This window comes from Radiomyces spectabilis, assembly GCF_025331425.1.
Source record: "Radiomyces spectabilis strain NRRL 2753 chromosome Unknown BYT42scaffold_5, whole genome shotgun sequence".
NCBI classification, from domain to species: Eukaryota; Fungi; Mucoromycota; class Mucoromycetes; order Mucorales; family Radiomycetaceae; genus Radiomyces; species Radiomyces spectabilis.
This window is the reverse complement of record NW_026251930.1, coordinates 109,513-130,848: the sequence shown is the minus strand read 5'-3', so window position 1 is coordinate 130,848 and position 21,336 is coordinate 109,513. Positions and strand designations below refer to the sequence as shown.

Below are 21,336 nucleotides of genomic sequence, written 5' to 3'. Positions count from 1 at the left end.
AAATTGGAACGATACAGAGAAGATTAGCATGGCCCCTGCACAAGGATGACACTAAATTTCTGAGTTGGATTGGTTCTCCGGAACCGTTTTTAAAAACTATCTTGTTGACTGCGACAGCGGCAAGTGTTTGATAAGCGTTGGAGCGCCTACCATCTTGTTCGCAGGAAGGTGAGCCTGGTCTGATCAGCTGTGATGGCGATGCCAGGCTACCAAAACTGTTTCACAAGCTTGTGAGCAACCTCAAAGGCCTTTGGTTGGAGTACAGTTGAGGTTTTGCGACTCAAGTTACTGCACCGTCGACGTGTGCTTAGTTCTTGGGATAGAGCAACAACAAAGCAATAATAAAACCAAGTAGCATAGGAAGTGGAATGAATACAGTAAACGTTATTCCCTTGTCAGTGAGAAACTGTGTATTTGCAATAAAGCTTTAGAATACGTCTTGGGAGTATTTTCACTGAACCTGTGGACCCGCAAGCGCCCTATGAGCACGGCTTTACTGTGTACTCGCCTTGGAGTCAGCAGAACTAATCGCCGATGCTATAAGAGGGTGTTGGGTAGTCGTTCTCACTATTCCATTTTCAGTGCAAGATGCTTGCACTATGAGGACAAAATAATCTCAGATCAGGGATGCGAGACATCACTTACGATGGCCCCATTCCCTGGCTTATAAGAAAGAACCAAGGGTTGTCGATCACATACATCCTGTCAGGCCTTATCAATTGATATAACTTCTGAAAGTATTCTCACGAGCATATTTGGTAAATCGTGGCAATAGTTACCAAGGCGAAGCGATCGAAGGAAATATGCCCCTTCCGGTGCAACAAGCTAACGTTGGTGAAAATCCCTTTCCAAAAAGGAAACTTTTTGCAACCGAATGATATGTTTTCCAGCTCAGGATTGTGCTCGTATATAACTCTGAAAAAGCCGATTGATAGTTTCAAAAGTATGCCGACGAGGATTATCGTCATGAACTCTCTTTGAAAGGCATGAATTGATACCACACTTCTCCGCAAAGTAACCTTACATCCCAATCAGCTGGCTGGGCAGATCCAAATAAAAAAAAAAAGGATCGTGCGTAAACTTTTTGGCACATGCTAAACAATGAGTTCCGTCATTGGCGACCTATGGATGACCGATCGGTGACAGCGGTTGCTAAAATTTGATTGCTCCATTCTCTCAACCACATGCAAATCAACCTGGGCCCATTTCTGCGATATTCAACTTTTTTCCTAGTGCTATTGAGTACTACAGTATCATGTACTTCATGAATTCATATAAAATATGACGACAAAGTTGCGCTTTCCATTCATATCAGTTGAGCTGTATTCTGACAGTTTTGGTCAACATTTGCTGCTAATTACTTATTTTTAGATTAGCTTTTTGATAGACACTTGTTGTTTCTGTGTCCTTCCTGATTTGAACTGTGGATGAATTTGGAGCATCATTTTCAATGACCGCAACACCGCCAAAATAAGGAAGAAATACAACCTTTCAAAGAAAAAAAAATCCCTGTATACACACAACTATCTTTCCTTTTTCTTTGTTCGCTTTTATAGGATATCAGTCATAATGGGAGCCAACGCGTCCAAAGACAACGGGAAAAACGCCCATTCTGTTCACACTCATCAGAAGATTCAGGACTTGATTGACCTGGGGTCTGTACTGCCCAATGGGCTGTATCCAACCACTCAGCAAGATTACGATCCACGCATCGTGCGAAATCTAATTATTGCGAGACAATTAGCTCCATTCTATAAAGGTAATCTCTTGTCTTTTTCAAGGCCATGGGTGATACTCTGAATCATTCTCAAATCTTCCATTGTTACCTAGGACTTCCCGATGCTCCGGAGCCGGTCGCAGAAGAGCCACCGAAGTCTACAAAGCTTGCCGTACCGGTGCCGCAGGCATCATCCTCACACTCGAGTTTGGACAGCAAAAAGAGTTCCGATACAGCCAAACTAAGCATTGCAGGAAGACCTCGCAGTGCTTCCAGCGTCGGTCGTCCTCGTCAAAATGTTGCCACTTTAGGTCGACCACGCAGCGTCTCTCAAAGTAAAGAATGCCGTGGTCCTGTCGTCCCACCAAAAGAAAGACAACAGCAATCCTACATTGAAAAAATGAGACAAAGGGAGAAAATGTTGTACAATGATGCAGTGGAATGCCCTATTTGCTTTTTGGTAAGGATTTTTACCCTTTCTTCTCTTCATGCCCCCGGAAACCGCGTTAGAATGGTTTTTTTTTTTTTTGGTGCTACCACGACTTGTGTGTCCGTGAACATTTTACTAATGATATCATTGTTGATTCAGTATTATCCTGCCAATATCAATTACTCTCGTTGTTGCGATCAACCCATATGTACCGAGTGTTTCGTGCAAATCCATCGTCCAATCGATACACCAGCTGTTCCCGCCACATGTCCGTTTTGCATGGAAGAAAATTACGGTGTCATTTATGAACCACCTCCATGGACTGATAAATTAGAGGTGAGTACAGTATGCATTGGAGGGGAATGAGGGAAATACCCGATATTAATAATCGCTCTTTTTATCTGCCTTTTTTAATCAACCAAGGCCCGCGCACGTCCACGGGCCCGAGCAGCTAGTGTGGGTGGCAAAGCGAGACATACAACATCCGGTATAAGCAATGGGGACGAACCTCGACGGAAAACAGTCAGTTACAAGGATCCAGCCGTGGTTCTTGTAGGTAGGTTGATGTGTTCCTGTTATTTTTTTTTTTTTTTCAGTTTACGAGTCGACGTAACGGTCAGTAGCAACTCAGCATGAATTAAAATACCCTTGCATAGACCATGTGAGACCTGATTGGAAGAAATTGCTGGTAGCGAATGCGCATCCAGCCTCTCGTCGCAACTCAGCATCAGCGGGTCAATCTCCGAATCGCGGGTTCTTACGAACGGGGACAGTTGGACCGTTGTTTACACGACCGGGACGGTCGGCGTCAACTGCGGCCGCTACGCAACACAGTCAGTTCCTGGCTAATATGCGTGATATGAATATGGACTTGGAGGAATGGATGGTAATGGAAGCTATTCGTTTGTCATTGGCGGAACAGGAAGAACAAGAAAGACGGGCAGCCGCAGAAGCGGAAAATGCGGAAAATGTGGAACAGAATCCGTCCACCTCCACCAACACGTCTCAAGAGCAACTGGCCCTTGCTATGCCAATTCCTACTATCCAGTTACCAACCGACGCCATGGCGCCCAATACAGCGAGCGATCATGAACTATCACGACGCGAAACTCGAGGAGAGGAGGATGATGATGATGATGACGAACCCCTGGCTATATCAGCAAGAATACATGGATTCCAACAAACGTCCAGCCACGATCCGTTGTCTCAAGAACCTCCGCCATCTAATGCCTCTACCTCCTCGTCCGCCTCTTCCACTCATGATACCAAACCCATTCTTTCTTCAGTGGATTCTCCAGTTGTTACCATTTCCGACGCCAATCATCATACCAATCCCGACACGAAATCACCTTCTAGGGATAAAGAGGACTCGGATCGTGATTCTCAGCCAACGCATGCGGTCTGCTAAATGAGACTGCAAAAGAATGATACTTTGATAGTGCCTTCTTTTTTTTTCCTGTCTTCCTGCTTAATTTCTTCATGTTTTTATGTTTGATACCTTTGTATATCTGATTTATCTCCATTTTCTATCGTTTTGATTTGGTAAAAATTGTCCAAGCCTGCCACACTCACCAATAAAAAGAAAAATCACCAACATTGATTTCACTGGATAAGATTCTTGAAAATATATTTTAAAACCCGCCACACAAGTTCACGAACCGCCAATGCGTGGCATTTGTCTGTCGCTCTTCACTGTGTCTTTCTGAGAACCAACTGGTTTTTTTCTTATCAAGTTTCCCTGCCTTTCTCTCCCGTTCTGCTTGTCAAAGCGGCATATTGAATTTTTAAACAAATGAAACCACAGGGCATTCTATCGACCGTCACTTTACTGGCTCTAAACTTGGCGTCTTGTACAGCAGGCTTGTGGGGCTCATCGTCATCCTCTAATGGTGCAGCAGCAGCCAATGAAGCGACGCCAGAAGCGCCTCCATTCAAACACGACTACAAAATGTCTTTTAAGAAACCCTTTTACTACAATGGAACAGTCCCCTTTTGGAAAACAGGTGGTGGTAAAGTATCAGCGACTAAAGAGATCAATCATGAGTGATCCCACAGGTGAAAATAAGTACTCATTACCTTCTTTCTTTTACGTGTTCATACGTATTTAGCTGTCATCCAGGCGGATGATTTTATCCGTCTGGCACCGTCGGTGCCCAACACAAAGGGATGGATATGGTCCGATAACACAAATCCTTATGAATCATGGGAAGTCGAGGTGGCTTTCAAGGTGACAGGAAATCAAATGCATGGCGGACGCGGATTAGCTTTTTGGTACACAAAAGATAAAATGATAGACGGTCCCATTTTTGGTGCGCGCGATCAGTGGGATGGGTTGAGCATCTGGCTGGATTCAGCCAATCCAAAGGTTTGCTTTATAATGTACAACCATGAGATGTCTATGATAATGGGTATTTACGCCGTGGATCTATTCGTGTAGACTCACACTCCAACCACCATGGTATTACTGAACGATGGCACCAGAGCCTTTGCCACCAACACCGATCCTACAAAGTACATGTTGGGTTCTTGTTCTATGAATTACCGCAACACCGTGATCCCTTCTTATCTCAAAGTAGCATACAAAGACGGCACGTTGACGGTGAGTCATTCAACGACAAAGGAGCTAAATAAGGTTCATTCCATTGAACACAAGTATTAGGTGGCGCTGGATACCAATGGCCAGGGATCAGATTACCGTGTTTGCGTACAACGCTCAGGAATTAAGTTACCTTCAGGTTACTACTTTGGATTGTCGGTAATACCAAAATCAGATATTTGTACGATGAAACATTCTCCTAACTCATATGAATAATGAAATCCGGTTTTAGGCGGCATCTCGTCATCCTGCAGGTAAGCACTGGAACTCTTGTTGAACTAGAGAGTTGCAGAAGGAATTCACAATTCAAATTGTTAGATGATCATGATGTTATTTCCTGGGAAACGAAACAATTAAATCCGCCTGCAAAAGCACAGGTAACCCATTCATTGTCGCATCCATTCAGCTACATTTTGCTAATGAGACCTCTCTAGAAATATAAACGACCATTAGAAGATGAAAAGATCCGTCAAGGCGAAGAATTCAGAGAATTGAGTGATGCTCAGAAAAAGGTAAACTTATTATATGATTTTGAAGTAACTCCATACAAGCTAACCACTTCATTCCGTTGATGATGTTAGAAAATTGAGGAAACTGAATTCAAATTGAGACAAATGCGTGAAGCAGCTGAAGGGGATGAAGTGAAAGGCGAAACCATAGCTACGCTGGTAAATGGACATTTCAGATGGAATGAGTCGTCAAATTCTGACGGATCGCTGGATAAAATCTAGGGAGCCATTTACGACACACAGCGCAGAGCATTGGAAAATCTGCAAATGGTACAGTTACAGATCGAGGCTTTAGGTGCACCTCCTTTACAGGACATTCTCGAAGGAAAAGTTGAAAAGAGAACGGGCGGATCTGGTGTTCAGACCACAATGTAAGTCTATTGGGGCCGTTACTTACGGTGAACAAGGGGACTAAAACGATTTGCAAAGGGTGGATATTTCAAGTATTGCAGAAAAGATTCAACAAGAGTCGCGCTCATTAGCAGACAAAGTGGATCAACAAACGAGAGATCAAGAGAAGCGACTCCGTGTTCTTCAAGACACCGTCACTCGACTGGAGAAAATCATTAACAATATGGATGTAAGTAGCTGAATGCTTTTTCATAACGTTGGAAATTTTACTGTGGAATATTGATCTATTCTTGTGTAGACCCGTATGGCGATCCAGTCCACCAATATGCAAAACAAAATCAATGAGATGACCAAGGATTCCGCCGAGGCTAAAGGTACCATGTCCAACTTGCTCAAGTACACATTTTACGCGTTTGGATCTCAGGCCATTGTTGTTATTGCTGGGTATGCCTATTGGAAGCTTCGCATAGAACGTAATGAAAAGAAGTATCTGTAGCTTTTCAGACAATAAAATATCTGTACCTCGAAACAGCAGAAAATCATTTAATCGGACCAACACTAAGCAAAGCACACTTTCTTTCTCATGAAATAATATAAATGTTATGACGACCCATAATGTTGGACATTTACCCGTAACAATACAGCACAACTTTCTGATGGCTTCTAGCCTGCATTACAAACAGTCTATTCATATGATCTGAAACGCATAAATAGACGTTTAGAAAGAAATCAGGAGTATCAAAACGAGCAATGTTTGTACTCTATCAGCACCATCCACATTTAAGCTTTTGTAGACGTGACACGTTCCATTGGTTGCGGCTACATTAGCATTTCCAAGATAGTGACCCTTACCTTATGTAAGAAACAGGTTACATAGCTTTCCCAGATCTACTTTTTAGCGTACAAAAATTGCAACGGCGCACCATTTATGAAAAATGATTGTGCTGCATAAGATAAAAGCAAACCCCGATCGATAAGGCAAGACACCAAGGTCAACCAATTTGCTTTCAGGCACCGCTTCAAGATGCTCACATTTGGTATCATTCTTTTCAACATATCTGTTAAGGTTATCAGCAGGAAATTCCAGCGATATTTCTCATTGTATGGTTTTTTTTTCTTGACTGTAGGTTCATCTAGTCATTGAAAATTTGGTTGCTACAGGAACAAAGCAACATCCAAGGAACCTTGGCCATGTACTTTATCAATATGAACATTATCATAGTAATTTTTACATAAGACAGCTAGGGTAAAAAGAAGTTTCTCATCACTTAGGGGGATGAACAACATGATAAACTTCCTTTGATTCTTTCTACGATACACGCACAGATTTTTTGATGACTCATAGATCCGCTCAGTTTTTTCGCATCTGCACAAAATGATGCAAACCGAACTTAAAAAAGGTCGGATATACGGTATATCCAACACTTTATATATCATTAGCGAGCAAGTAAAGCCGACTTGCGTCAGAGCGATTGATTTGGCGGGCACAAGCTATTTTTTCTTATTTCATTGGAAGGATTTTATTGGAGGAGAATTTTCGTGTAATGTGAGAACTTTTTTACTCTTTGCATTTTACTCATTTTATGTATGTGAAAAGGAGGCAGCTATGTCCAAACCTACCAAGGAACTCTGAGGTACGAACGCGTCGGTTAGTGGAGTAGTCTTTGAGGTTAGGGTGCAGTTGAACATGCAGCTGCCAGTGACATGCTCAAACTGACTTTTCGTCATTTTAGCATTGCGCATGCAGCGAAGCCGCACACGGGGCATCGGACATACTATAATTATCCGGAACCATGTCCGTCACCCTCCGTTTCCAAAATCAAAAAAAAAAGTTTTGTGGAATTTATTTCATGAAGTGTGGTGATATAGACATAGCAAATGGTTGCCTAAAAGGGTTACGCGTTTGAAACCACAAAAAATTTGATGAAAAAAAAATCGTTGAATTCAGAGGATCTCTTTTTCTTTAAATTGGTTCCTCGAAATTTTTTTTTCAACTCTTTTCTTCAACTTTTTTCACTCGCTTTTCTAAAGATGAACCAAGAAAACAATATCACTCCTGAAGGCTCAGCTTCCAAGATCTTCCAATCCTTCGGTAAGTCAAAAAACAACGAACAGCGACAGGTTATACATGGACCCTGATTTCCCGAATTCCCCCTTGTTCCAGAAAATTCACTTTACTCGTATGTATTGTCCCGTGTGTATTACCTTTGGTTTGTGATCCCGTACTCATTTCCCTATAGCATCCTCTACTACTGTGGGGTATACCATGCCGACTCCTTTCGTGCAGACCGTAAATACGGCGGCATCCTGGTTCCGACCCTCGTCGATCAACGCAGTTACGTGGATAAAAGCCTTCCACAAATCTACGGTAAGTGAAACTAATTCCACTTAATTGGTTGCCCTGAGCAGCAGTAATAATTATCTGCCCAAAATTAGAGTGGTTGTTCGAGCAAGTGCTGAAGCAGATTTTCGTGGTTCTCTGTTCCCCCCCCCCGAGACCAACGATGTCATCGAACGATGGCAGTTTAACGTCGCACCATACCGTGACACAGCCGAGTAAGTTCTATGATGAATCTGACTCATTTTATGTACCGCATTGACCACGCTATTTTGCTAGGTCCTCTTTCGATGAGGTTCCGGACATATCGCCCGCCATGTTCGTCGCACAAAAAATGTGCCGAACCCTGCGCTAGGTTGCGGCAGTTCGTGCATCCTGCCTGCACTTGACTTTCAGCCGACGTTCACGCTGATGTGCGTGACGGACGATTACGTGGAAACGGATGACAACTAGGAAGACCACGATCGCGAGGCCTTGACCATCGAAGGCGGACAATATGTGCGTCTCAACTCGGTCGCCACCGACGAACACAGCATTGAACCTCTGATTCACTATCACATTCACAACTTTTACCAGGAAGAAGATAGCGATCCTGCACCTGCGCTTCCTGAAGCACTCAGCCATGACAACTTGAGTGATACCACTCAAGAGAAGGCCCATGCTGTGGCACCTGAAGAATCTGATTCTGACGGTGGTTCAGAAGCCGGCACGGACAATGACATGGAAACCGACGACGAATATGAACGATATTGCTTTGACTACCGAGTTCATTTGCTGAACGTCGTCTTGTTTATCCCCTTTCCGCCTTTCTTCATTATTTTTGTCCTATTTGTATTTCTTTTATTTCTTTTTTTTTACACAAAACTTATTCCCATCGCTTTTATATATTTCATTGGATTTCATTTTAACTTTCGCATATCTCACTTCTCATAGTTCTTTATTCTATTATTTATTTAGCATATTTTAATCTATTCATTCAAATTTGCTTTTCATAAATATTAATATCACAGAACATTTTAAAAACTGAACATAATGACCCATTAACGCTTAATCGCTTGTGATTTATATTCCGCAAAATACAACAACTTATTCTCAGATGCTAAATCATTAATGCAACGAGAATCAAAAATTATAAAATCGTAGGAAATTGAACCTCTTGCAAAATGGTCACTCTGTAAGGTTTTTTTCTGGCGTCATGATGATTTACAACGCTCATGTCACCTGGTCGTCCTTTGTTTTGAGTGTTCCACTTTTTACTTTGGATTTTGTGTCACACATGCTTCTTATTCTTTTGTACAATTAAAAAGATTAAAAACAATAAACGCATGTATCATATTATCCTTGCAAGACCTTTGGAGTTGTTGGTATCTTCATTTTACATCAGTGGCAAATGTTATCCTTTCTTCTGTGGTCGGAATGAAGCGAAAAAAATGGGAGTCTTAGCAATTTTGACATGGCACTAGCAACGTAATGACACACTGCAGAAAATAGATCCTCGTCGACCAGAAAAGCCTTCAACGAGACGATATTTACATTAGGATGTGGTGAATATTTAAGGAAAGCAGTAACTGCCTTTCGAGATAAATACGTAGAGGTGAGTTTGATACTGAGCGCACTGCAAGTTAGAATCGGATATGTGAGCTATGTTGAGCCATTGGGCAGTTTGACATAGAACTTCATTGGCAGATTTAACTTTTTCCAATCATTTGGGACGTTCTTATTGGAGGATAACCATTTTTGTGTAACCTCAATTTTTTTTATCCTTTCACTTTTTTTTCGTCTGTGAGTAAAAACAAAATTGGTGGCATAAAAGCGCGAATACTCCAAATAAGCAAGGTAACTTCAAAAAATGGACGCGTCGCTTACGCGTGGATACGTCTTAAGATCAATAATAACGCGGTTTAATCTTTATTTCACGTCAATAGCGAAAGTTATGATCGTTTTAGGGCAAGGGGTGATATCGGAGATCTATTTCCGGTCGAAAGCGGGGCATTTCGTTACTTTAGTGCTGCACAACAAGTAAAGCTGCGTTTTGACGTTGCGCAGATATTGGTTTGATCGGATCACATCCGATAGATCCGGATATTTTAGCTTTACAGCCAAAAGTTGTGGAGAAATCACGTTGGCAAAAAGATGGTTGAACTTATCAAGTGGTTGCCTAAAAGGGGTTACGTGTCTGAAACCAGAAAAAAAAATTGGAAAAAAAAAGCGCGCAAAAATATTGAATAAAAAGGGTTGAATCAGTGAATCAGTGAATCTCTTTTTCTTCAATTCCTTTCCCCATCTTTACTCTCGTTTTTTTCGTAACCATGAACAGCGACAACAACAACATCACCCTTGAAGGCTCTGCCTCAAAAATCTTCCAATGCTTTGGTAAGTCAAAAACAACAAACAGCGACAGGTTACACATGGTCATTAATTTTTGGCTTTCCATTGTTACAGAAAATTCTCTTTACTCGTATGTCTTGCCCCATCATTGGTCTGTGATTCCATACTAAATTTCCTATAGCATCCTGTATCATCGGGGGATATACCCTGCCGACTGCTTTCGTGCAGTCCATAAGTATGGCGGCGTCTTGGTTCCGACCCTTGTGGAAGAGCGTAGCTATGTGGATAAAACTCTTCCACAGATTTACGGTAAGTAAAAATAATTCCAGTTCTTGGTTGCCCTGAGCAGCAGTAATAATCATTTGCCCAAATATTAGAGTGGCTGTTCGAGCAAGTGCTCAAACAACTTTTGGTGGTTCTCTGTTCCCCAGAGACCGGCGCCGTCATCGAACGATGGCAGTTTACCGTCGCACCGTACCGCGACACAGCCGAGTAAGTTTTATAGCAAATGTGGCGCATTTTATTTACCGTATTAACCAACTTATTTTGCCAGGTCGTCCGCCGATGATGTTCCGGACATGTCGCATGCCATGTTCGTAGAACAGATGAGCCGAACCCTGCGTCAGATTGGCGCAAGTTCCTGCATTCTGCCCGCATATGACTTCCAGCCGACCCTCACGCTGATGTGCGTGGCAGAAGACTATGTGGAACCGGACGACGACTGGGAGGATCAAGACCGCGAAGCCTTGGAGATCGAAGGCGGGGCCTATGTGCGGCTCAATTCTATCGATGCCGCGGATCACTGCATCGAACCTCTGATCCATTATCAAGTCCACAGCTTTGACCACGAAGAAGGTAGCGACCATGCGCCTGAACTTCCTGCCGCCCAAGAAGGCAATGTCGTCGAACCTGACGAAGCTGAATCCGACGGGGATTCTGAAAGCGCCCCGGACAATTACATGGAAACCGACGACGAGTACGAATGTTATTGCTTCGGCTACTGAGTCTCTATTCTCCTTCTCCTTCTCTTCGCTTCCCCTTCTCCTTGCTTTACCTTTTTCATTTTTTCTACTTCTTTACCCAAAAACTTATTTCCATTGCTTGTATATATTTTTGCATTTCCATTTACCTTTCGCATATCTTTCATATTTATTTATTTATAGTTTCTTTAGCTTTAATTCATTCAAATTTGCTCATCATAAATATTTATTTCGCAGGAACTGTGGTATATCCACTACTTGTCGTATTATCCATCCTAGACTGGTGTTCCCAAACAGGAAAGATCGGGATCTAGACTTGTTCCCATTCTGAGGTAGCTTCTCCCGATTCAGCCTCTTCATCCATAACTTGGATCTATCGCCGAGATCAATTCATACGGGTAAAGCTGTCACATCACCCCATGTGGATCCTTCCAAATACACCTTATAACTGAGAATTTGCTCACTGATAATGAATGATTGATTCCGACTCAAGACTAAAGTATAAATAGGCAGATCACATTAATCGAAATAAAAACCATCCAACAGTCTCAAAGGATTCTCGTTGTCTCTTTTGTTCTAAAGTCTCTCATATATCACAGCCTCCATCCCGTACACTACATCAATATTCGTGTTTCTACGCATGTTTAAAGGCTCTTATCAATCTATATCACACATCATGTATCTTGAATCTATCCATTCATCCATCCATCCATCTCCATGGTTCCAAAACTGATAAGTTCTTCTTATTTTTTTTTTTGTCATAAATGCTCATGTTTGCATGGACAGCAAGTGTCTTTTGAAGTAGGACCGTCGCCACCACAAGGCAATTCGAAATGGGATTTCATTGGCGGAATTAAGCCTTTTTCTAATTTATTTGGGACGATCTTATTAGAACAACCTCAATTTTTGTTATCCTTCAAATTTTTTGCTTTTCCCTTTTTTTTTACGTCTGCGAATAAAAGAATTGACAACAATAAAAGCGTGACTAACTCGGCAAAGGAGCTCCAAAAAACAGACGCGTCGGTTACGGGTGGAAGCCTTTTAAGATCAATAATAACGCGGTTTTATCTTTATTTCACGTCAATAGCGAAAGTTATGACCGCTCTAGGGCAAGGGGGTCATATCGGAGATCTATTTCTGGTCGAAACAGGGCGTTTCGTTGCTTTAACGTGTTGTACAGCAAGTAAAGCTGCATTTGAAGTTGCACAGATATTGGTTTGATCGGATCACATCCGATAGATCCGGATTTTTTAACTTTTATACCAAGAGTTGTAGGCGCTTTGGAAAAAACGTAATTGAACGTGGTACGTGGTTGCCTAAAAAGAGGTACGCGTCTGAAACCGAAAAAAATTGGTGAAGAGGAAGGAAAAAAAAAGGCGCGCAAAAAAATATTGAATAAAAGCAGTAAATCTCTTTTTCTTCGATTCCTTTTCCCATCTTTTACTCTCGTCTTTTCTCACTTTCTTCAACATGAACAACAACAACAACATCACTCTCGCTGAATCTGCTTCAAAGATCTATGAATGCTACGGTAAGTCAATAAAAAAACAACAAACAGCGATAGGTTGCACACGATTCTGACTTTCCGGTTTCTTCTGGTTTCCCCGATTATAGTGCTGCCTTTTCGCGTAAGTATCGCCTCATGCACATTGTATTGTATATTTTTGTTCCCGTACTGATATCGTTCATATAGCATCCTCTACCATCGCGGCGTGTACCCAGCCGACTGGTTTAAAACAGTCCACAAGTATGGAGGCGTTCCGGTGGTGACCTTGGTGGACGCTCTCCACTATGTGGCAAAGGCTCTCCCGCAAACTTATGGCAATTAGAATAACTCTTGTTTTAGAACTACTGTTGTGCAGCAGTAAATAACGTGTATTGCATTTTAAAGGATTTTTTGAAGAAGTCCTCTAGAGTCCTTTGATGGTCCTCTGCTTGCCTGAAACGGACGAAGTAGTTGAACGATGGCAGTTCGACCTCGCACCATACCGCGATATGGCCGAGTAAGTTTGCCAATAAAAAACAAAGTTCGTTTTTTTTACACCATACTAACAAATACGGTTTAACCAGATCCTCTGCAAACGAAGTCCCGGCATGTCGGAAGACATGTTCGCCGAACAAAGACGCCGAACCCTGGGACAGATTGCGGCAAGCTCGGTCATCCTACCCACGTTGGACTTCCGGCCCACACTCACGTTGATGTGTGTGGCTGACGATTACGTCGATCTGCAGGATACCTGGGCCGACGAAGATCCCAAGCCTTTGGACTTGGAAGATGGAGGCCACTTCGTGCGCCTCAATGCCTTGTCGACCGCCGGCCATTGTATCGAACCTCTGATTGATTATCAAGTTCACAGCCTTTTCAAAGAAGCGGCCAACGACCCAAGAACAGGCCCCGGTTCAAGTCGTTGAGTCTGAAATGGAAAGTGAAGATGACTGTGACGCTGATAGTGGCTCAGAATACCACGATGACAATGACATGAAAACAGATGATGAATACGAAAGATACTGTTTCAATTAATGATTCTATTAATGATTGTTATTTTCTTTCTTCCTTTGCTTCTTCTTTTCCGTACTTTATTCCTTTGTTTTCAGTTCCCCTTCGCTTTGTATATATACTTCATTTAAGATACCTTTTGCATATTCCCCCTTCCTCTTTATTCTTTATTCATTATTTATTTCTTTTAGCTTTAATCCTTTTAAAAATCAAGATAAATCTTTATTGCAAAAAAACTGTTTAAAATCTGGATATAATGACCATTTGTTGCCAGTCTTGCGAGTTTTCAGCCAAGCTCTTTACTTTTTTTGTCAGCGTATTGTTAACAAAACTTTAAAAGAGATGACAGACCAACCTTACCATGCAAGGCTCCGCTTCAAAAGATATTTTGAATGCTTCGGCAAGTGAAAAGCCGAACAAGCAACTACAGGTTGCACACGGACCCTGAACCCCGGATTCTCCTATTACAGAAAGTTCTATTCATTCGTACGTTTTACCTCCGTAATTACACTAAATTGCTTTAAAGCATCACCATAGGTCTTTCCTTCCCACCGCTTGTGACAAGTCCGGAACTACGGTTGAATCCCAAGGAGGACACTCGTGGATGCTGATGCGCGCCACACTAATCGTTCCTCAAATTCGCGCATGACATGGGTCATCCAACAGATGCGTACTGATTTTTGCCGGAGCCGTGCCAGTGTGCATCATCCCGATTGTGATTACCAGCCGATCATGTTGCTGATGTATCTGGCCATCAGTGATATGGAACCTACGGGGCGATTGGGATGGCAACGGAGGGACGCAAGCTGAAGTTGTGACGGACCATGACGATGTCGTGAGTTCAGCTTCTTGACTATGCGTTTGACTCGGACACGGACTGCGAATACACCCTAGCCACAGGGAAGCTGACGAGGAAGAGGAGGACTCTGTGTGAACTATGCGCCTTTCAAACCTTTTCTTCTTTTCCCATTTCGCCCTTGGTTTTCATATCCCAGACGTTTGTCGCTTCACTTTGTATCTATTTCATTCCATATTGTAATATTATTTTGCACATTCACGTCATCAGCCACATATTAGTTGATGGATTTCCAACGTAACTACGGATTGGCGTCACCCTCTGTTGGATAGTCCAAGTGTTGCTTTTGGAATCGGTTTATTTTAGAGTTCGTACAAGTAATTTTTGGGATGTGATCAGACAATGTAGCTGCATGCATACGAAGCTGGATGGGCAGTGGAAGCAAGGAGACATAACCGGCAATATTCGGTGGGTAAGAGTGATACATAAAAAAAGGACTGGTAGAAAAACGGTCGCAACTAAACTGAAAGAACATGACGCTGCCATTTAACTTGCTGATGACTGGATGGATGTTGATGGCGGTAAATCCTGAACAGCATTCACAGGTGGTCTTCCTTGAACGTCTGCTAAAGCGCCGTCAAGAATGTAAGTATAAGGACCACGTTTACGTTCTTCTGTGGTTTCATAGGCGATCAACAAATGACAACCTACATAATGATTTAACCTTTAGTCTCACGTTCCGTTTTCATTTGAGAGCTTGTCAAAGCAAACACTTACGGGGACAGTGATAGCGATACTGCTTTTCAAATCCGTTTTGTCTGTAAAAAAGAAAAGGACAATGAATAAATAATGCAAAATCGTCCACCAGTCATTGTATAAACATACCTTTTTAAAACGTAACAATCATCATATTCTGCCATTAGTTTGTAAGTTCGTTGTTTGTTGGAGACAATAATGGCATTATCGGTTCGTCGTCGTGGTAATTGGAGAATGTTGGCGTCAATCACAAGCAAGAATTCGGAGCATAAGCAATAGTAAACATTGAGTGTATGACGTTGATCTTCAGGTTGAACAGCGTGATCGGAAGAGGAAACAATGGAAGAGGAGATGATTTTGGGCATGGTGACTGGTGGTGGTGATCAAGGCAAGTGAAAAAAGTATGTCTCCACGGCAGCCAAGAGGGTTGCTGTGACTCGTGAAATAAATGGGACGGGCAGGCAAAAATGGCAGTTTCGGTGACAACGATTATTGTTACTTCTCCCTTTGTCTCCTATCGCAGTCAGGTTTTTTTTCCCTTTCTTTTCTCTTTTTTCCCTGAATCAATGAAGTCGACAGCAGAATGCACAGACGATAGTGAAAGCAACTATTCAGACGTCGTTTCCATTCATTCCGATGACGAAGAGGATCTCGAGGATTACCGCAAAGGGGGCTACCATCCCGTCTGCATCGGCGATCGATTCAATCATGACCGTTACATCGTCGTGCGAAAACTGGGCTGGGGTCATTTCTCGACAGTATGGCTTGCGCAAGATACAAAGTATGTTTTTTTCTTCGTAAATCATATTCGTGTTTCTGTTAGACAAAAAGCCGTACAGGAATCTAATTCAAAAACGTTATAGAACGCATCAGCATGTGGCTCTAAAGATCGTCAAGGCAGCATCTCACTTTACTCAAAGCGCGCTGGACGAAGTCAAGCTCTTGGAAAAAGTGAATCGAGCGAATCCCGAGAATGCAGGGTGGCAATATATCGCGCAACTTTTGGATCATTTTTGGCATACGGGACCGAACGGAAAACATGTTTGCATGACTTTTGAAGTATTGGGCGAAAGTTTATTGTCATTGATCAAACGTTTCAACTATCGTGGCATTCCTACACCGATCGTCAAACGGATTTCTCGCCAGATTCTTCTTGGATTGGATTATTTACATCGGGAATGTGGCATTGTACATACGGATTTGAAGCCAGAGAATGTATTGGTTTGGATACCCAATGTAGAAGAATATTTGCAGAAAATCACGAATGACTCACTCCATCACATGCCTCCGTTCAACGAAAACATGACCACACCATCCAACCATGCTACCGCTACGACCGAAACAACCGAATCAAACGAAACGGATGAACCCGTCACTGAAGTCCCACCTGTCTCTGTGCTGAGCACAGTTGACACCACCGGCATGACAAAGAATCAGAAAAAGAAGCTCAAGAAAAAACTGAAAAAGAAACAAGCCGAGGCAACGGGTACCACAACAACGTCTGGAAACAAAAAATCCTCGACATCCACAGCGATAGGAGCATCGTAAGTAAAAGCTTCACATCTCTTTGTGTAGTGGATGTGATACTGTGGGGAGAGGGGGGGGGGGCGATCATGAGATGGCTTGGAAAAAAATGATTGGCCAGGCGTGTTCACTGAGAAATGGAGATTGACTTGTAGGGACATTAGCAACGGCCTTGCGAATCTGAGTTTATCCGAGTCGGATGGCTTCAAAATCATTCCATCCTCTATCCTGGACTTCACTTCTATCCTGTCGGATGGCTCCAAAGACGACGATCTCAAAGCGTTTGATAAAATCACGGTGAAAATTGCAGATTTTGGCAACGCTTGTTGGTTGGACGGTGATTACACGCACATTATTCAGACACGACAATACCGCAGCCCAGAAGTGATTGTGGGAGCGAAATGGACGGATCGTGCAGACATATGGAGTATGGCATGCATGGTAAGGAACTCTAATTAGATGCAAAATTTAAGGACTCAGAGAGGCAAAGAGCAGGGAGAAGCCAGCAATTATGTTGAGAAAGACCAAGACAATAACCCAGAGAGTTCCGATGGTGTTAGGTTTTCGAACTTCTGACAGGTGAATTCTTGTTTGATCCGCGAGCGGGATCTAAATATAACAAGGATGACGGTAAGTTTTCGGTGTGGGCATTTTTCTGCTAAATAGGGAAAAACCCAGTCGAGCAGAGACAATGGTCATACTGACAGAAAAATGTCCTCCTTTAGATCATTTGGCTCAAGTAATTGAATTGATGCGAGTGGTCCCTCGAAGTTTGACAATGGGAGGCGAATATTCTAGCGAATTCTTTAATCGAAATGGGGAATTACGACACATCAAAAAGTTACGCTATCGACGTTTGCGTGATGTGCTTCACGATTCCTTTCTGGTACCGCCTGCCGAAGCGGACTTACTTAGTAGTTTCCTGTCACCCATGCTGGAAGTGGATGCTGACAAGAGAATCACAGCTCACGAAGTATTAAACCATCCATGGTTAAATGAAGAATAATAACTTTTTTTTTTCTCAACCAAGCAACAGTAACGGAAAAAAGACCAAAAACCAAAAAATGTAAAAATAGTCTTATGCATACGTCATGGGGATTTTTAATAGCACAGAATCAGTTGCATGTTTTGCTTGTGATCAGACTGCATGACAGCCTCTTCTTTTTTTTTTCTTATTTTGATGGGTTGGTTCCATTACGTTTATGAAAGAAAAAAGAGACAGCGTTGAATGACAGCAATACAAAACCGATCATCACTTTTGGATCGGATCGTAAAATGGCTGATGAAATTGGATCATCATTATCTGATTAGGCTGAAACCGACAAGTCAAGCCCTTTTAATTCTGTTGCTTTCAAACTCACGTTTTTTTGATTGCAAGCAAAATTGGGGTTATTGTTGTCATTGAGATCAAATCCGATTTACCGTTTTCTTTTCTCCTCTCATACCCTCTTCTCCTTTTTTCCTTTACCTTTTTTCGTAATTCCGTTTCCTCCCCTATTACATGGACTTGACACCCAAACAGCTACACTATTTCAAACGCGAACTGGTTACCTTGCAATTCCAGCATGAAGTGGACCAGCTGCAACGAGACGCTGATCTAGGCTCTATATTGGACGATGCACCCTGGGGCGACGGTTGCCATGCCAAAGACGACGGCGATGCCGTGGACCAACCATTCCTACGATACCTCTTCAAGCATCTTGTTACCCAGTTCCCTTTACTGAAAAACGAACGTCAGAAAGAATTTTGGCAGCACTGTCAGACGTTTCTCAACGAGTTTAGCAAACATCACTTCCCCACTTATGTTCCTCAACGAGGCGCAGCGTCCGAACGCATGGCGACGGTCCGCAAAATGGAGAAGATGCTGATCATTGCGTTGTGTGCTAGTATCAAGACCAAGCAAGGTGCAGAAGAAAGTGTTTTTGTCCTACCACAGATCCCCAACAAAGCCAACAATCCATCGCCGGAATCCACCATTGACCAAGAAAAGAAGCCCGTCAAGGACATATGGTACGATGACATGAATGTCAAAATAGCGACGGTTCGATCGTCGGTGGAAAAACGTCGGTCGTTGCGCGAAACACATCATGCTGAGTTTGCCATCTGCAGTTACACAGACGATGGTGAAACTGTGTACGTGCTTCGCCGCCACGGGCAATTTCGGCATTGGAGAGAACAGCTGAAATCGACGTTTCGTCATATTGACATCCCTCCCGTGCCCCGCAAAGCAGCCGATCGATCAAAGGACCCTTTATTATATCGAGAAAAAGATCGAATGCAATTACAGGGCTTTTTACGTCGTATCTTGGCCCATCCACAGTTAGCAGCAGCTGATGTCACTCGAGAATTTCTAATGGCTCATCCGGTCCAGCTTTCCGCAGACGAATTAGCCAACTGTGAGCACCGCGCACGTCTGGATCAGCAACGTGCAGAAGAAGAAAAGAAAGTTCGGGAGCAGGTCGACCACAAAATTTTGGAATTGAACGAACTGCTGGACATGCTAAAGAAGCAAATCATGCAACCCGGGGGTCTAATGGAAATTTTCAAAGTGATCAAAACAACGGAATCCATCCAAGATCTTCCTCTGGCTCTGAAAAAAACATTTGAATGGGGAAGAATCAAGTGAGTATGGCCGCTAGAAAAAGTGAGTCACAGTGGACTAATCGTGCTTGTTCAATTTAGTTTTGCGTTTACGCTCCATAAACAGTTTATTACGTCGGATGCAGCCATGGAAAACATCACCAACCTTAAACGCACACATGGGTTAATGCCTTACCGAACGATTGCCATGATTCTTCGATTTTCCAATCCAATGATGATGTTAAAGGGAATGTTTGACGTCTTTTTGGCACAACCTTTTGGTAGTCGCAGTTTATTCCAAAGGTATGGCATTATTGCCCTATGAATGAGATGGATTAACTAAAACTCCAAAAACATTTTTTAGGATTCTGTTGGCCAACATGAATGAAGAGATGAAAAGCTTGGATAAGGATATGGAATCGTTGGAAGCGAAAATCGATGATCCCATCATCTGTCGCAAGATTTATAATGCGGTACGCACACCATTTCTGGAAGAAAAAAGCTGCGCGAATCCATTGGCCTCCAGTAAGTTTTTGCGGTAATTATAATTTTGGTGATCTTGCTGAATGATGGGTTTTCTTCTTTCTCTAGTTTGCACGTCGAGAGATGAGACATTGGCGATACTTCGAAATAATTTGATCGATCCGCCATTGGATTCGAGTCAAATCGCCAAATTGACGTTGATTGAACAAAGTTCGGCAAAGGAGAGCCGGCAATGGATCAAGCGTGTGCATCGGTTGTGGATCATTTATGCAAAGCAATATGAACAAGAAATGGCAATGAACCTCATCTTCCAAGGTGTCACAGGTGAATTACTGAAAGAGTTGTTTTCCATCTTTTACTATCCGTTGGCGCAAGTGTACAAGGCTGCCGATATCAGCACCACGATTCGTCATCTTGCCACGTTCCTCGATGATCTCATCCGTGTGATCGATTCCCTGCAACCTACCACGACGGCCGAAAACAGTATTCAGACCATGATCGACTTGGTTGAACGGCACGAGCAGCACTTTTACCAGTTTGTGCACAATGTGCATGCGCAAGATACGTCGCATCTTTTTGATGATCTCCTTGGTTACATCGACCATATTTTTGCATTCATGTCTCAAGGAATTCCCGGTCGCGTGGATTTGGACGGCCTTGTAACACATCTCAGCAAAGAGGAAAAAGAATGTCTGCGTGAAGAAATTGATGCTTTATGCGATCTTCGTATTCAGCAAAAGACGCGTCATTTGGAGAAAATGCGAGAAAAGATGATGACCAAGGAAGGCAAAGCTCCTGCGGCCCTTGAAGACATCGAAGAGCAAGAAGAAGAAAACATGGAACTCCTGCACCTGTTACCACGCGACAGTGAAATGCAGGGCGCTCTTGAAGATCTAGCGGAACTGGAATACGAAGATACGGAAAGCAGCGACAACGATCTGAGTGTAGCCGACAGTGATGAACCTGGAGAGAGCATGGAACATTCCAGCGCCACAAGTAGCCCTTCATCCAAACCCAGCTCAAGGTCATCCAGCAACAGCAGCGCTTCCTCGCTTGATACCTCCAAACCCAAGAAATTTGTAATATTACCTACTCTCGTACCAGGTTTTGTCCAGTCCGTTGTCGCTTTAATGAAAGGTGACTTGCCAGAGTAATCACATTTTTATACCACTTATTAACACCCCCCCTTTCCCATTTCGTTATAATGTTTAGTCTATAAGAAAATATACAATAGCTCTACTTAGTTTTGTAATTAATGGAAATACAGCAGCAATTTTTGCGCTTTGTAACTGGGCTGGCAACGAACAGGCTATTCTTTATTACCGTCAGCAGCCGTATGAACAAGCAGAAAAGGATTGAGTTTATATCATTTTCTGTATGTATCTTTCCCCTGTATTCGTCCAAAATAGTCTTCTCCACCCCACATTGGCGTTAAGGAGTTGGGGAACAAG

At 42.7% G+C, this 21,336-nt stretch overlaps 9 protein-coding genes across 9 annotated transcripts; 8 read left to right on the top strand and 1 right to left on the bottom strand.

Moving 5' to 3' along the window:
• The first annotated feature begins 1,460 nt into the window (after window positions 1-1,460).
• On the top strand, window positions 1,461-3,753 carry BYT42DRAFT_564695 (uncharacterized protein). Its single transcript, XM_051567767.1, has 5 exons — window positions 1,461-1,759; window positions 1,831-2,177; window positions 2,307-2,483; window positions 2,571-2,703; window positions 2,804-3,753. The coding sequence occupies exons 1-5, from the start codon at window positions 1,570-1,572 to the stop codon at window positions 3,553-3,555; spliced, it is 1,599 nt and encodes a 532-aa protein (XP_051424210.1). The 5' UTR covers window positions 1,461-1,569; the 3' UTR covers window positions 3,556-3,753.
• Window positions 3,754-3,939: 186 nt separating this feature from the next.
• Window positions 3,940-5,627, top strand: BYT42DRAFT_593019 (legume-like lectin family-domain-containing protein; the record flags this gene model as incomplete). The annotated part of the gene is made up of 7 exons (XM_051570666.1): window positions 3,940-4,156; window positions 4,256-4,512; window positions 4,585-4,746; window positions 4,807-4,924; window positions 5,062-5,120; window positions 5,178-5,255; window positions 5,475-5,627. 7 exons carry the CDS (start codon window positions 3,940-3,942, stop codon window positions 5,625-5,627), a joined length of 1,044 nt encoding a protein of 347 aa, XP_051424209.1.
• A 2,007-nt stretch (window positions 5,628-7,634) lies between these two features.
• On the top strand, window positions 7,635-9,002 carry BYT42DRAFT_612758 (uncharacterized protein; the record flags this gene model as incomplete). The annotated part of the gene is made up of 4 exons (XM_051571668.1): window positions 7,635-7,695; window positions 7,844-7,971; window positions 8,395-8,706; window positions 8,952-9,002. The coding sequence occupies 4 exons, from the start codon at window positions 7,635-7,637 to the stop codon at window positions 9,000-9,002; spliced, it is 552 nt and encodes a 183-aa protein (XP_051424208.1).
• Window positions 9,003-10,250: 1,248 nt separating this feature from the next.
• Window positions 10,251-11,273, top strand: BYT42DRAFT_612757 (DNA-binding protein; the record flags this gene model as incomplete). Its single annotated transcript, XM_051571667.1, has 5 exons — window positions 10,251-10,314; window positions 10,384-10,399; window positions 10,451-10,578; window positions 10,647-10,761; window positions 10,823-11,273. 5 exons carry the CDS (start codon window positions 10,251-10,253, stop codon window positions 11,271-11,273), a joined length of 774 nt encoding a protein of 257 aa, XP_051424207.1.
• A 1,495-nt stretch (window positions 11,274-12,768) lies between these two features.
• Window positions 12,769-13,078, top strand: BYT42DRAFT_612756 (uncharacterized protein; the record flags this gene model as incomplete). The annotated part of the gene is made up of 3 exons (XM_051571666.1): window positions 12,769-12,780; window positions 12,864-12,877; window positions 12,943-13,078. 3 exons carry the CDS (start codon window positions 12,769-12,771, stop codon window positions 13,076-13,078), a joined length of 162 nt encoding a protein of 53 aa, XP_051424206.1.
• A 135-nt stretch (window positions 13,079-13,213) lies between these two features.
• On the top strand, window positions 13,214-13,661 carry BYT42DRAFT_544893 (uncharacterized protein; the record flags this gene model as incomplete). The annotated part of the gene is made up of 2 exons (XM_051565780.1): window positions 13,214-13,252; window positions 13,320-13,661. The coding sequence occupies 2 exons, from the start codon at window positions 13,214-13,216 to the stop codon at window positions 13,659-13,661; spliced, it is 381 nt and encodes a 126-aa protein (XP_051424205.1).
• A 1,427-nt stretch (window positions 13,662-15,088) lies between these two features.
• BYT42DRAFT_494715 (uncharacterized protein) lies at window positions 15,089-15,663 on the bottom strand (the record flags this gene model as incomplete). Its single annotated transcript, XM_051564316.1, has 3 exons — window positions 15,089-15,249; window positions 15,320-15,360; window positions 15,428-15,663. 3 exons carry the CDS (start codon window positions 15,661-15,663, stop codon window positions 15,089-15,091), a joined length of 438 nt encoding a protein of 145 aa, XP_051424204.1.
• Window positions 15,664-15,792: 129 nt separating this feature from the next.
• BYT42DRAFT_564687 (kinase-like domain-containing protein) lies at window positions 15,793-18,026 on the top strand. Its single transcript, XM_051567766.1, has 5 exons — window positions 15,793-16,079; window positions 16,162-16,842; window positions 16,978-17,263; window positions 17,383-17,452; window positions 17,548-18,026. Exons 1-5 carry the CDS (start codon window positions 15,865-15,867, stop codon window positions 17,826-17,828), a joined length of 1,533 nt encoding a protein of 510 aa, XP_051424203.1. The 5' UTR covers window positions 15,793-15,864; the 3' UTR covers window positions 17,829-18,026.
• A 297-nt stretch (window positions 18,027-18,323) lies between these two features.
• On the top strand, window positions 18,324-21,039 carry BYT42DRAFT_612752 (uncharacterized protein; the record flags this gene model as incomplete). Its single annotated transcript, XM_051571665.1, has 4 exons — window positions 18,324-19,444; window positions 19,505-19,705; window positions 19,767-19,927; window positions 19,994-21,039. 4 exons carry the CDS (start codon window positions 18,324-18,326, stop codon window positions 21,037-21,039), a joined length of 2,529 nt encoding a protein of 842 aa, XP_051424202.1.
• Between the last annotated feature and the right edge of the window lie 297 nt (window positions 21,040-21,336).